At 49.2% G+C, this 12,385-nt stretch overlaps 1 protein-coding gene across 1 annotated transcript in view; it reads left to right on the top strand.

The window, feature by feature from the left end:
- Positions 1–9,949, top strand: part of tbx15 (T-box transcription factor 15) — a gene marked incomplete at both ends in the record, with an annotated part of 22,725 nt that extends 12,776 nt beyond the window's left edge. The window contains 5 exons of the mRNA XM_083681640.1: positions 1,191–1,362; positions 4,093–4,260; positions 4,631–4,695; positions 6,723–6,820; positions 9,129–9,949. Of these exons, the coding sequence (XP_083537766.1) occupies positions 1,191–1,362; positions 4,093–4,260; positions 4,631–4,695; positions 6,723–6,820; positions 9,129–9,949 (1,324 nt within the window). The remainder of the gene's footprint in view (positions 1–1,190; positions 1,363–4,092; positions 4,261–4,630; positions 4,696–6,722; positions 6,821–9,128) is intronic.
- Between the last annotated feature and the right edge of the window lie 2,436 nt (positions 9,950–12,385).

Raw genomic sequence — 12,385 nt, forward strand, 5'->3', positions numbered from 1 at the left:
TTCTTTAACACTTTCCCTGCTACGCCGAGCGTAACCCTAAACAGCACTCCAAACAGGAAATTACAGAAACGCCTGTGCATTTCTGGTGTGTGTGTGTGTGTGTGTATGTGTGTGTGTGTGTTTGGGTTTGGGGTCAGGTCTGCGTGTGCGTGTGCGTGTACTTGTTAGTGTGTGTGTGTGTGTGTGTGTGTGTGTGTGTGTGTGTGTGTGTGTGTGTGTGTGTGTGTGTGTGTGTGTGTGCTTATTTAGTATGACTGTCTGTATTTGTGAAAATAATGAAATGTATTTGTGTGCATAAGGGGGTTGATCCTGTGCGTGTGTGTGTGTGTGTGTGTGTGTGTGTGTGTGTGTGTGTGTGTGTGTGTGTTTGTCCGTCTGTCTGTGTACGTTAGTGTGTGTTAGTGTATTGTTATGAGAGTGCATATTGGTACTCGTGTATGAGACAGAGGGAGAAAGGATGGTGCGGCCCTCCAAGGGAATAACAAAGGGGCCAAATGAGTTTTGTCCATGTTTTAGCGCTGAGTGATGACTTTGGCAGAGGTGCTGCAGCTAAGCACTTTCAACTGTGCACATGGCCAGAACTAAAGGCAAACAGCTGGGCCTCTCTCTCTCTCTCTCTCTCTCTCTCTCTCTCTCTCTCTCTCTCACTCTCTCTCACTCTCTCTCTCTCTCTCTCTCTCTCTCTCTTTCTCTCTTTTTCTCTCCCTCTCTCTCTCCCTCTCTCTCTCTCTCTTTTTCTCTGTCTCTCTCTCTCTCCCTCTCTCTCTCTCTCTCTTTCTGTCTTTCTCTCTATGTCTCTCTCTCTCCCTCTCTCTCTCTCTCTCTCTCTCTCTCTTGCTCTTTCTCTCTCTCTCTCTCTCTCTCTCTCCCCTCTTTCTTTCTAGGGAACTCACAGACAAAATCAAATATTATCATTGAGCATAGTTGGAAATATGCAGTTAAATCTGAGACAGAGAGAGCAAATGTGTTTCCATATGTTTCATGTAGGGGTCTTAGAATCTGTGAATCTATATGGCAGTATTTTGTGTCAACATTGTTTTTGTATTGTTGTATCTCAATTGATCTCAGTATGAAATCTTATTTTTGTAGCCCTTTTTCCCCCAAAATGTGTGCTTAACTATACTTGTGTGTGTGTGTGCGTGTGTGCGTGTGTGTGTGTGTGTGTGTGTGTGTGTGTGTGTGTCCTCCAGGTACGTGTACCACAGCTCCAAGTGGATGGTTGCGGGGAACGCTGACTCCCCTGTGCCCCCGCGTGTCTACATCCACCCTGACTCCCTGGCCTCTGGTGACACCTGGATGAGGCAGGTGGTCAGCTTCGACAAGCTCAAACTCACCAACAACGAGCTGGACGACCAGGGACATGTGAGTGAACATGTGAGAGACCACCGCTCCGCCGCTCCCCCTCTCTCTCCTCTCCTCTCTCCCTCCCACCCGCTCCTCTCCTCTCGTCCTCTCTCTCCTCTCCTCTCCTCTTTCCCTCCCACTCTCTCCTCTCCTCTCCTCTCTCCCTCCCTCCCTCTCCTCTCTTCTCTCCCTCCCTCTCCTCTCGTCCTCTCTCTCCTCTCCTCTCCTCTCCTCTCCTCTCTCCCTCCCTCCCTCTCCTCTCCTCTAGTCCTCCCTCTCCTCTCGTCCTCTCTCTCCTCTCCTCTCCTCTCCTCTCCTCTCCTCTCCTCTCCTCTCCTCTCTCCCTCCCTCCCTCCCTCCCTCTCCTCTCCTCTCCTTTCCTCTCCTCTCCTTTCCTCTCCTCTCCTTTCTCCCTCCCTCTCCTCTCTCCCTCCCTGCCCACCTGATTGACTACCTCGCCATTCACCTGTACACCATTACAGTCCTACATTCAAAATGATGGAGTCCACCAGGGGAGGCTGGTGGAGATAGATCACTATCATCATTTTGAATGTAGGACCGTAGTCTGAACTGATACATAAGACCATGGGCAGCAAGATCCAGTCGATGACATAGTTTTTCCTACACACTGTATCTCTGCCTGTCTGAGATGCTGACACAGTTGATCCATTGTGATGTAGCTATGGAGTATATGGGTCCACTCATGAACTCAGTGCTGTCATAGTGGGCCAGCCGGCTTTGATTAGCGGGCCCTGCCGTTGTTGAAACAGTCAGAGGAGCCAGTACAAATCCATTATTTCTCCATAGAGGTCCTTGATTTAGAGATGCCAGGTAATGTCGTTACTCAAGATGGCCCCCGATCCCCTCCGCCGTGATGGAGAGATACATCATCTCAATCTGCTCTCAAAATGGCCGCCTGTGGCTTGTTGTAGCGTAGCGAGCAAGCTCTGTGCAGCTGGCATACACACACGCATACACACACGCATACACACACGCATACACACACGCATGCACACACGCATGCACACACGCATGCACACACGCATACACACATGCATACACACACCATGCACACACGCATGTACAAACGCATTCACGCACACGAAAACACACACCACACAAATGGACACACACACACACACACACACACACACACGCACACACACACACACACACACACACGCACACACACACACACAGACGCACACACTGGGTTGGTATACAGTATTGTTGTCGTCCTTATATGGGCCTGTTTTCCGACGTGGCTGATGCTATCGCCACGCCGCTCTAACAAACGTAATAACACACAGGGGTGTTAGATGCTGTCGCGGGCACGTTCTGGAGCTGACTGTTTTGGGGGGAGTCGGAGGAGTCAGGGGAGGTCTCCCTCTCTCGCCCACAGCTTTTGTATAAGGGCTTTGTTCCCCCGGAGACCCAGAGGCACAAAGGAAATTAATTTTGGAACTTCCTGTGTGGGAAACCTCACCACAGTGAGCCGGGCGGGTGTCTGCTCCGTCGCCCGTCCTGTCCTCTTCCTCCGATTGCCGTTGTTGTCACGTCCTCGGAAATAGCTGTTGTCAAAGTCAGACCTCAGCACAAACAGGCACGTTTAGTACTGTGTAACTATAGGCAACGTTATGTAGGCCAGTTCTGATGTGTGATGGTGTTACGAAGGCAACTTTTCAAGGAAGAGTTATCACAATGCTGAGTTGCTATTGGTTATCTGTTGCATTTCCCGTTGTGCTGACTAGCCAATCCATGCCAGATCTAGCCAGAGTGCAAGCTTCTCCCTCTCTCTCAACTGACTGCAATAAACCTTCATAATTCATAAGTATAACATAATTAAACCAGAATTACCATACATTTGTGACACCTCGAGGTTGACAAGAGTCCTAATGAGATAATGTCCCCTGGCGGCTCTGTGTGATTCTGAGATCAGTGTTGGAGGCGGTGTGGGGCAGGGGGGCCAGGGCGGGCGGGGGGAGCGGTGTGAGTCTGACCCAACTTAGCCTCCGGCACCGCTCAGAACCTCAGAACTCTAACTGGGGGTCCCCTGGGCTGCGAGGGGGGCGAGGTGAAGAGGACGGTGTGTGTGTGTGTGTGTGTGTGTCTGATTATTACATTTACTGTCACTGTTATTTGGCACCATTTTCCCCAACCAACCTCAGTTTGAAATGACCCCCTTCGTTGTAGTCGGGTCTTAGGAGGCTGGTGGTGGTGGGGGCAGAGGGGGGGGGGGGGGGTTGACGGTGTCCCACTCAGGGACTGCGGGGGTAATCAACAGCAGACTAACTCAGGGCCGGAGACTGAGGCCTGAGGGGAGGCTGGGCCTGGTCTGGTCTGGTCGCCACAGTCTGACGCCTCTGCTCTCTGGTGTGAAATACTTATACGTATACTTACCCCCCTTCACCATGAGGGTCTACTCATGTTCCGCTTAATGAAACAGCCTTGATATGAACTCTGAGATGCTTCGCTACACGCATTGTACATACATGCACACTTACATGTACACATACACAATTTCATGTACTTATTCTCTCTCTCTTTCTCTCTCTTTCTCTCTCTCTCCCTCTTTCTCTCTCTCACACACACACACACACACACACACACACACACACATACACACACACACACACACATACACGCACACACTCTCTCACACACACGCGCACACACACGCACACACACACACACACACACACACACACACAGAACACATCGTCATCCTCCCATTCTCTTCCTCTCCAGATCGTCCTCCACTCCATGCATAAGTACCAGCCTCGTGTCCATGTGATCCGGAAGGACTTCAGCAGCGACCTGTCCCCCACCAAGGCTGTGCCCAGCGGGGATGGGGTCAAGACCTTCAGCTTCCCTGAGACCGTGTTCACCACCGTCACCGCCTACCAGAACCAACAGGTCTGGGACCCACTCTGCTTTATACTGTAGGCCTCTAAGCTCTCTCTCTGATAAAGACTCTAAATATTCACAGTATCCAATCTTGTAAATAATGCATTTTGTCCATAATTATGGATGGCACATTTTCCACACAGTTGTAATGTAGATATATATTGTTTTTACATTTCTGTTTGTTTTACAATTGCAGAGTAATAAACATGACTGCAAATGTTCCAGTTTTAGCCAACTGGCACATTTTAGTCCCTGGGTGTTGTTTTGTTTTTACAAATCCCAGCAACTACAGTATATTTTAGTACCGTGAACCAGACAGACTATTATTTTCCTCTCTATGTGTTATCTGTGTTGACTGTAATGTTGTTTTCCTCTACAGATCACCAGACTAAAGATTGACCGCAACCCGTTTGCTAAAGGCTTCCGGGACTCGGGCCGAAACAGGTATGATATTTATACCAGTGGAGGGAGGCTTGTGGAGGCCGAAATTGGAGGATGGGCTCATTGTAATGCATGAAGCATGTGTTTGATACCATTCCTCATTCCGTACCATGCATTACAATGAGCCCGTCCTCTGATTCCTACATCCACCAGCCTCCCCTGATTTTCACCCACTCAGTAATACCGCACCATGTAATACAACCTGTCATGGGGTTCGCTATGGTGCGCCGTGCAAATCTCTCTTTTTCTCCAACGTGGCTTTATAATCTGGAAATAATCCCCTGGAGATGCCACATAATCCCATATGCTTCTCTATATGAAATCAGTCACTCTCTCCTCTGCCAAGACTTGTCCACTGGATCTCACAGAGCACCACTGGTTTCAGGGAAGGGTAGAACGCTGGGAGGTTCTCTCTTTCTCTTTCCCTCCATTTCTTTCTCTCTCTCCCTCTCTCTCACTTTCCCTCTGTTTCCCTCTATCATCTTCCCTCCTCCCTTCTTTCCTCCATTTTTCTCTCTCGCTCTCTCTCTCTCTCTCTCTCTCATTCCTTTTTTCACTCTTCCTCCATCTCTCCCTCCCTCCATCCCTCTCTCCCTCCATCTCTCCGTCTCTCCTTCCCCTTTTCACTCTTTCCCTCTCTCCTTCCTTCCATCTCTTTCTCCCTCAATCTCTCCCTCTCTCCGGGTCTGAATTATCATATGTAACGGGGGGGAAACAGTGGAGCAGACCCTCAGCACATGAAAGCAGCCCTGTCATCTGGAGCACATTATCGCCACAGATATTTGAGACATCTTTTTTCATTTTTAAAACAATAGACGGCCTGATTTATGAACTAGCATTAGAATTTCATTGCAGAAAAACTACAGATGAAAAGATTATGCAGGAATAAGATATTTATAGACAGAAAATGTATTTATCCTCACTTTTATATATCCCCGTATACTTGACTCACGTCCAACGCATGATAGTCATCTACCTCAATGATGTTAAACGCCTCTGAGTAATTCCACATCACCGTGAAATAAAACCAAAAAGATGGCGGCCATATTACACAAACTAATTCATGAATTAAATACTGATTTGTTTCCCCTTTATGAATTTACATCTTATTATAGAACTCTCTCAAGTATTAAATTATGATTATGTCGTCAAATCGGATCTTGCCCGGTGACATACATCTGGGTTTATGAGGTTAAAAAGAGTCATAGCTCATTTGTTGGGTTTCGGGTCCAGGGTAAGCGGGGTATGAATGAGCGCCTCTATAGCCCGGCCCAGTGTGATTAGCGTAGCGCGCTAACGAGCTGGCATGGGCCGGGGCAGGGGAATTATTGGCTGGCCGGGCCCTAAAATAACATGGTGGGGACAGGGCGCTGGCTTCCCTGGGACAGGGCCCGGCGGCGCGCTGGGGAGTAAATCAAGCAGGAAGGAGAACCGTGTACAGATTCAAGATGAAACGTCAACAGGATTTATGTCCACAGTAAAAATCTGCTCCTTTTTAATGGCTCCAGTTTCCTCCAGGTCTGACTGCACTGCTCCTTCTCTCTCCCCCTCTCCTTCTCTCCCTCTATCATTCACGCACACTCCTTCTCCTTCCTCTCTCCCTCTCTCTCCTCTACTCCCTCTCTCCCCCTCTCTCTTCTCATTCACTCGCACTCCTTCTCCCTCCTCTCTCCCTCTCTCTCCTCTACTCCCTCTCTCCCCCTCTCTCTTCTCATTCACTCGCACTCCTTCTCCCTCCTCTCTCCCTCTCTCCCTCCTCTCTCCCTCTCTCTCCCTCTCTCCTCTCATTCACGCACACTCCTTCTCCCTTCTCTCTCCCTCTCTCCCCCTCTCTCCTCTACTCCCTCACACTCCTACTTTCTCCCTCTTCTTTTGACTGTCTTCGTCTTATTTTTTTTCCCTTCACACCATTTCCTCTTCCTCTCTCTCCTCCCTCATTATGTTCTTCCTCTTCCCTGGCACTATCCTTTCTTTTTTTTTCCTGTCAATATTTCATTCACTCTTTTGTTTTCTCCCTCTCTCCTCTACAGGACTGGTCTAGAGGCCATCATGGAGACCTATGCGTTCTGGAGACCACCGGTGCGGACGCTCACGTTTGAAGACTTCACTAACATGCAGAAGCAGCAAGGTGTGTGGAACCATCTAGAATATGACCCCATCTAAATGTGACAGGCGGGGTTCGAACCCGGGTCTCCCACGTAGAAGACCCAAGCGTCTACCATTAGACCTCATCTTCAGTCTAAAGTTTAAACAACTGTCCCACAGCAGACCCCTCCTGTACGTCATAATCTAGCAATTATCGATGTCTTTCAGCTGAGTCAGAGCCAGCGTCCACGTCCCATTTGGCTCGTCCAACATGTGTACAGTGTCTTTATTGAGCTGAACTTTTCACTCTTCCTGCTGAGCATTGAAAATAAAATCGTTAAATGAACCCAACGGCGTTTGGCTTGGTGTTGTGACACAAGCGGTATCACTAAGGCCTCCTCCTCCTCTCCCTCTCCCTCTCCCTCCTCCTCCTCCCTCTCCTCCTCCTTGTCTCCCTCCTCCTCCTCCTGCTCCTCTTCTCCATCCTCCTCCTCCTGCTCCCCCTATCCCTCCTCCTCCTGCTGCTCCTCTCCCTCCTCCCCCCCTCCTTCTCCTCCCTCCTCCTTTACCTCTCCCTCCTCCTCCACCACCTCCTCTTCCCCCTTTCCCTCCTCCTCCTCCTCTTCTCCCTCCTCCTGCTCCTCCTCTCCTCCTCATGCTGCTCCTCTCCCTCCTCCCCCTCCTCCTTCTCCTCCCTCCTCCTTCACCTCTTCCTCCTCCTCCACCACCTCCTCTTCCCCCTCTCCCTCCTCCTCCTCTCCCTCCTTCTCCTCCTCTTCTCCCTCATCCTCCTCCTGCTCTTCCTCGCCCTCCTCCTCCTGCTGCTCCTCTCCCTCCTCCCCCTCCTCCTTCTCCTCCCTCCTTCTCCACCACCTCCATCCTCCTCCTCTCCCTCCTCCTCCTCCTCCTCCTCCTCTCCCCTGTCCCCAGCAGCACAGCACAGCGTCTCTTAGTCATGGCTCATATCACAGGCCCTGATGTTTAAACCGAGGCGATTTCCTCACCCAGCCTCACTCCCCTGCCGTGGGAGGTCACGGATGACGTGACGCTCATAGTTTTTGTCTGTGCGGAACATCTGTTTGTTATCACAAACTCCTCCAAACCGATTAGACATTAATTAAAGTCCTCGCGCCGCTGATGAACTCCGGGTCACCCTGCGACTCGCTGCTGGAGCTGGAGGAGAGTTGGAGGAGAGCTGGAGGAGAGCCGTCGGTGTGCTGTTGGCCCCCGCGGCACCAGACCAGACGCCCTTCCAGTGTCCAACAGAGTAATCAGCTTACTCCCCCTCAGCGACACTCAAGCTGCTATAACCCCTGCCCCCCCAACTCCCCACCCCCACACCAGAGAGGAAAACATGACATCACTGAGACCCCCCCCCCTCTCCTCACCTCCCCCCCTCTGGCCAACAGAACCCAGCAGAACACCACAGAACAGAACCAAGCTGAGCTGAGCTGAGCTGAGCAGAGCAGAGCAGAGCGGTATTATCTAAGGCATATGGTCTAAAATCAGAACCCAAGCCAAGAGAGAAAGTCCTGAATTATTTAGTTATGGATTTCTTTTATTTATTTTTTTTTTTCTACTTTTCTGGTTTCAAACCGAATTTCTCTAACAGTCCGAATGAATGCGGGCCAAACTCTCATTAATAAAGGGTCATGTGATTGATATCCCACAGCCATCGCTCGATTCCAAAAGCTTGACTTATTGGACGTCGATCTATGCCAAGAGACAGGGTTTTTTTCAACCCCCTCCCTCCAGCGACATACATCCATACATGCCTAGATTATGAATGCACGATGCTTTATTGAGAGACGGGAAGGGGGCAAGGCCCAAAGCTCTGTTGACCAGACTTGCTCCAAACTGAAGCCACATTTCCTCCCTGATACAAGCTCTGTTATTTATGACAGGGTTCAGACTCTCATAAATACTAACATCTCAAAGAGCTAATGCAGTCCACCAATTAGGTCTCTCAATATCAGATGTTGATCTAAACAGAGTAAAGTAGCGTAACAGAGTGTAGTCTGGGTAGTAATAACAACAGTAATAACATCAGCTGCAGATCACTAGTAACAGTAATATCAGATTCTGTCTAATACATGTGTATTGAGTGGCGTATGTGCCAGGCTTAAAGAGGACTCCTTATCCAACGGGTTCTAAGATCAAGAAGCAGCAGTCGGTCGTTGGAATGAGATGTTCTGGCGTCCAGAGGTCCAATAAGTGAAATGAGAGATTGTTGGCCAACGCCTGTTTCTTTTGTTTCACTATGTAGCGCTGGCTCTGTCTAACTGTTTGTGTGTGTGTGTGTGTGTGTGTGTGTGTGTGTGTGTGTCTTTCTCTCTCTCTGTGTTTTCCAGGGGGAAGCACGGGCACCTCTCCCACCACCTCCAGCACAGGAACCCCCTCCCCCTCTGGTGCGGCTCACCTCCTCTCCCCCTCCTGCTCCCCTCCCACCTTCCACCTGGCCCCCAACACCTTCAACGTGGGCTGCAGGGAGAGCCAGCTGTGCAACCTGGGGCTGTCTGAGTACCCGGCCTGTGCCCGCTCCAACATGGCCGCTCTCCAGGGCTATGGGGGCCTGGCTGACAGCTCCTACGGACGCCTCCAGGCAGCAGGGGGTGCTGTAGCCTCCGCCCAGACCTCCGAGTCCTTCCTGCCCCAGAGGACTTCCTCTCTGATCGCTGCGGGCATGCAGGGAGGCGGCCACGCCGGCGGCGGCGGTGGCGGCAACGGCGGGAAGATGGATGCCTACGGAGGTCAGCTGACCTCGTTCCCGGCCTCCCAGTTGCAGTATGTGATGCAGGCGGGAGCTAGCTCCGCCTCCGGCTCCTCCTCCTCCTCTGGTTCCTCCCCTTCCTCCGCCCACATGTTCAGTGGGAGTCACCACCATGTGCAGCAGGGCTCCTACAACACCTTCTCCCTCCACAACCCCTACAACCTGTATGGATATAACTTCCCCACCTCCCCCCGCCTGGCGGCCAGTCCGGAGAAGCCCCAGGGAGGCCTCCTCTGCTCCTCCTCCTCCGCCGGAGCCTTCGCTGAGCGCCAGTACCTGTCCAACGGTGGCATGGACGGCATGCACATGATCGGTAATCCCTCCGCTGGCCAGCAGGGCGGCAGCACCTGTGATGGACGTCAGTATGGAGGCTCCTCTCAGATGTCCATGCATATGGTGTAAAAACTGGGACCTTACACTTACTCATCATTGTCCCTGTTATTTCACCAGTTCTGTCTTCTTCTAAAGTCAATCTGTTGTTATCTATGACGTGGTTAAAGACATTGATGTTGAGTTTTAAAAGTACATTTTAGTGTTGTTTGTATACTGAGGTACAAAGCGAACCTTTCAAAAAAGGACTTTCTCATCTCATGTGTTTGTTTTTGAATTTCACTCCCTGGGCTTTAAATGAAGGGGTGTTAAACTGTTATTTAATTATTATCTCATCTATGGATATATAAGTTGGAAAAATGTTAAAGAGGTGAAGAGACAATATACATGACTCTATCATTGACTGTTGTGGACACCAACCCCGTCCTGAAGGGAAGTCGGTGGATATCAAGAGAAGGACAGAACCCAGTCAGAACCATAGCTCTTTCAGAACCCTTATCTACCTATTTCAGTTCAGTTCAGTTCAACAGCGACCTGGAGAGCCCACATATGGCAGTCTAATCCTGGAGGGATTCTCAGGAGTGAACCCATGAATCTGGTGCAATACTTACATGTCTCTACAGTAACTCAGCCATGTTGCTGCAGTGGATCGGAGATGACAGTAACATTGAGGGCTTTTGGATGACAGCTTCTGATGTGAGGGGGTTTCATAGCAGATAAGGGAATGGGACGACTGAATGACGACCGAGAGAAAGAGTTGATTTGTCTGGGGCAGATGGATGTGCCGCAGCTGGGGGTGAACACAGCATGTGGACAGATCGAGTCAAAGACTGACAGGTCAAAGTGACAGAGAGAGGAACTATGTGCGTCTGACAGCGGGGTCTGGTGGTGGCTCTGCTTCGGACCTCTCAGTGGACATACTAACGTACAAGAGGCCGTATTTAGGAGACACCGAGAAATCACAATCACCACAATCTTATCAACGTGTCTTTTCTCATGGACTGGAATGGCTTCACTATTTTTGAGTGGATTACCCTTTTAAGCATATATAAGGTGGCAAATGCAAGCAAAACATAAGCTTTAAAGTTGTTGTTGTGTGAAAAGTTAGAAAGAAACAATAGGAAAAACAGAGTAATTAAAGTTATGTTTTTGGTGTGTTGTAGATAAGTGTATTTAAGTGCCAAGCAATAATACAATTATATGGGCCAATCTATTATGAAAACAAATGTGTGAGAAAAAAAAAGGGAAATAGCAAAATTATTCTTTTGAAAGGCCTTTTAAAAAACTGTACATACAGGTGCCAAGCACACAAAAGCTCAATAAACATTTTAATTCATTTACATGGTTTTGAATTGTATTCATTATTTGAAAGAAAAAGTATGATTTTTAAAAAGCAACTGTCACTCTCAACATTCATCACCATCCTACAGTAACAATAATGTACAACACACAAACTATGCAAAAATCTGGAATTGTAAAGATAGAGAAATGGTTTTCCCAGTCTATCAAGTGTCTCTAAGAAACAGTGTCCAGGGATGAAATGATTATTAATCACACAGAGAAAGTAAAGCTTTACTTTCCTTAAAGAACACACATCTGCTTTCATCCACATCACAGGCATGGCTTTCAAACAATGACGCAACACATCTATCAAAAACGGAATAGAAAGAAACCCCCCCCCCCCCACCCACCCCCTCCAACTAGCCGTTCGGTCCTCCTTGTTCTGTCTGCCATGGAGAATCAGGCCCAATCAAGCCCATGTGCATCCTGCACTCAGCTGCACTCCCCGTTGTTGTGATGGGAGTAAGGATGTACATAAATATGCCACCTGTTTCTAGAGAGAAAGGCCCTTGTAATCATTTGAACATTTGGAGAGAGAGGGGGAAAGGGAAAGAACATATTTATGATGGGGCTATTCTTACCCTGCCGTGCAGTGCCCCCTGCTCATTACCCATGGCACAGACCCCGGTGATTTAACCGACCAATCAGCATCTATTACACTGGATGTCCTCTGAAGTAAACGTTTCTCCCCCCTCCCCTCTCCACCCCCCCTTCCACCCCAATCACTTCCTATCATGCGTTCGGTTCCAGCCATGAAATATCATATCTGAACCATCATCAGAGACATGAAGGGGGTCCAAGACCGGAGAGACAGGGCTCAGGATTAGAAACACCTGTTTTCCTACAGCACGACTCCAGTAATGAGTCTGAGTGGACCGTACCATACCGGGAGAGGAGAAGAGTGCATGATTTCATAATTTGGCATTGCTCCATCTATCTCGACATTATTTCCAATAATTATTCACATTATTTGTCTGATATTTCCCCCTTCTACAGTACGTACATGGTTTCCAGCAGCGTTTAAAATCAACTTCTCCTCACCGCAAATTCACCTCAGTTCCAGTTTCTGAGGCAAGGCACGTACATGTATAGAAGAACAATAAGGAGGGGATCTGCAAAGCCTAGGAAGATGACATAAGACACCTCAGGTCGGCTATTAGAGAGTAT

This window comes from Argentina silus (assembly GCF_951799395.1).
Source record: "Argentina silus genome assembly, chromosome: 12".
NCBI classification, from domain to species: domain Eukaryota; kingdom Metazoa; phylum Chordata; class Actinopteri; order Argentiniformes; family Argentinidae; genus Argentina; species Argentina silus.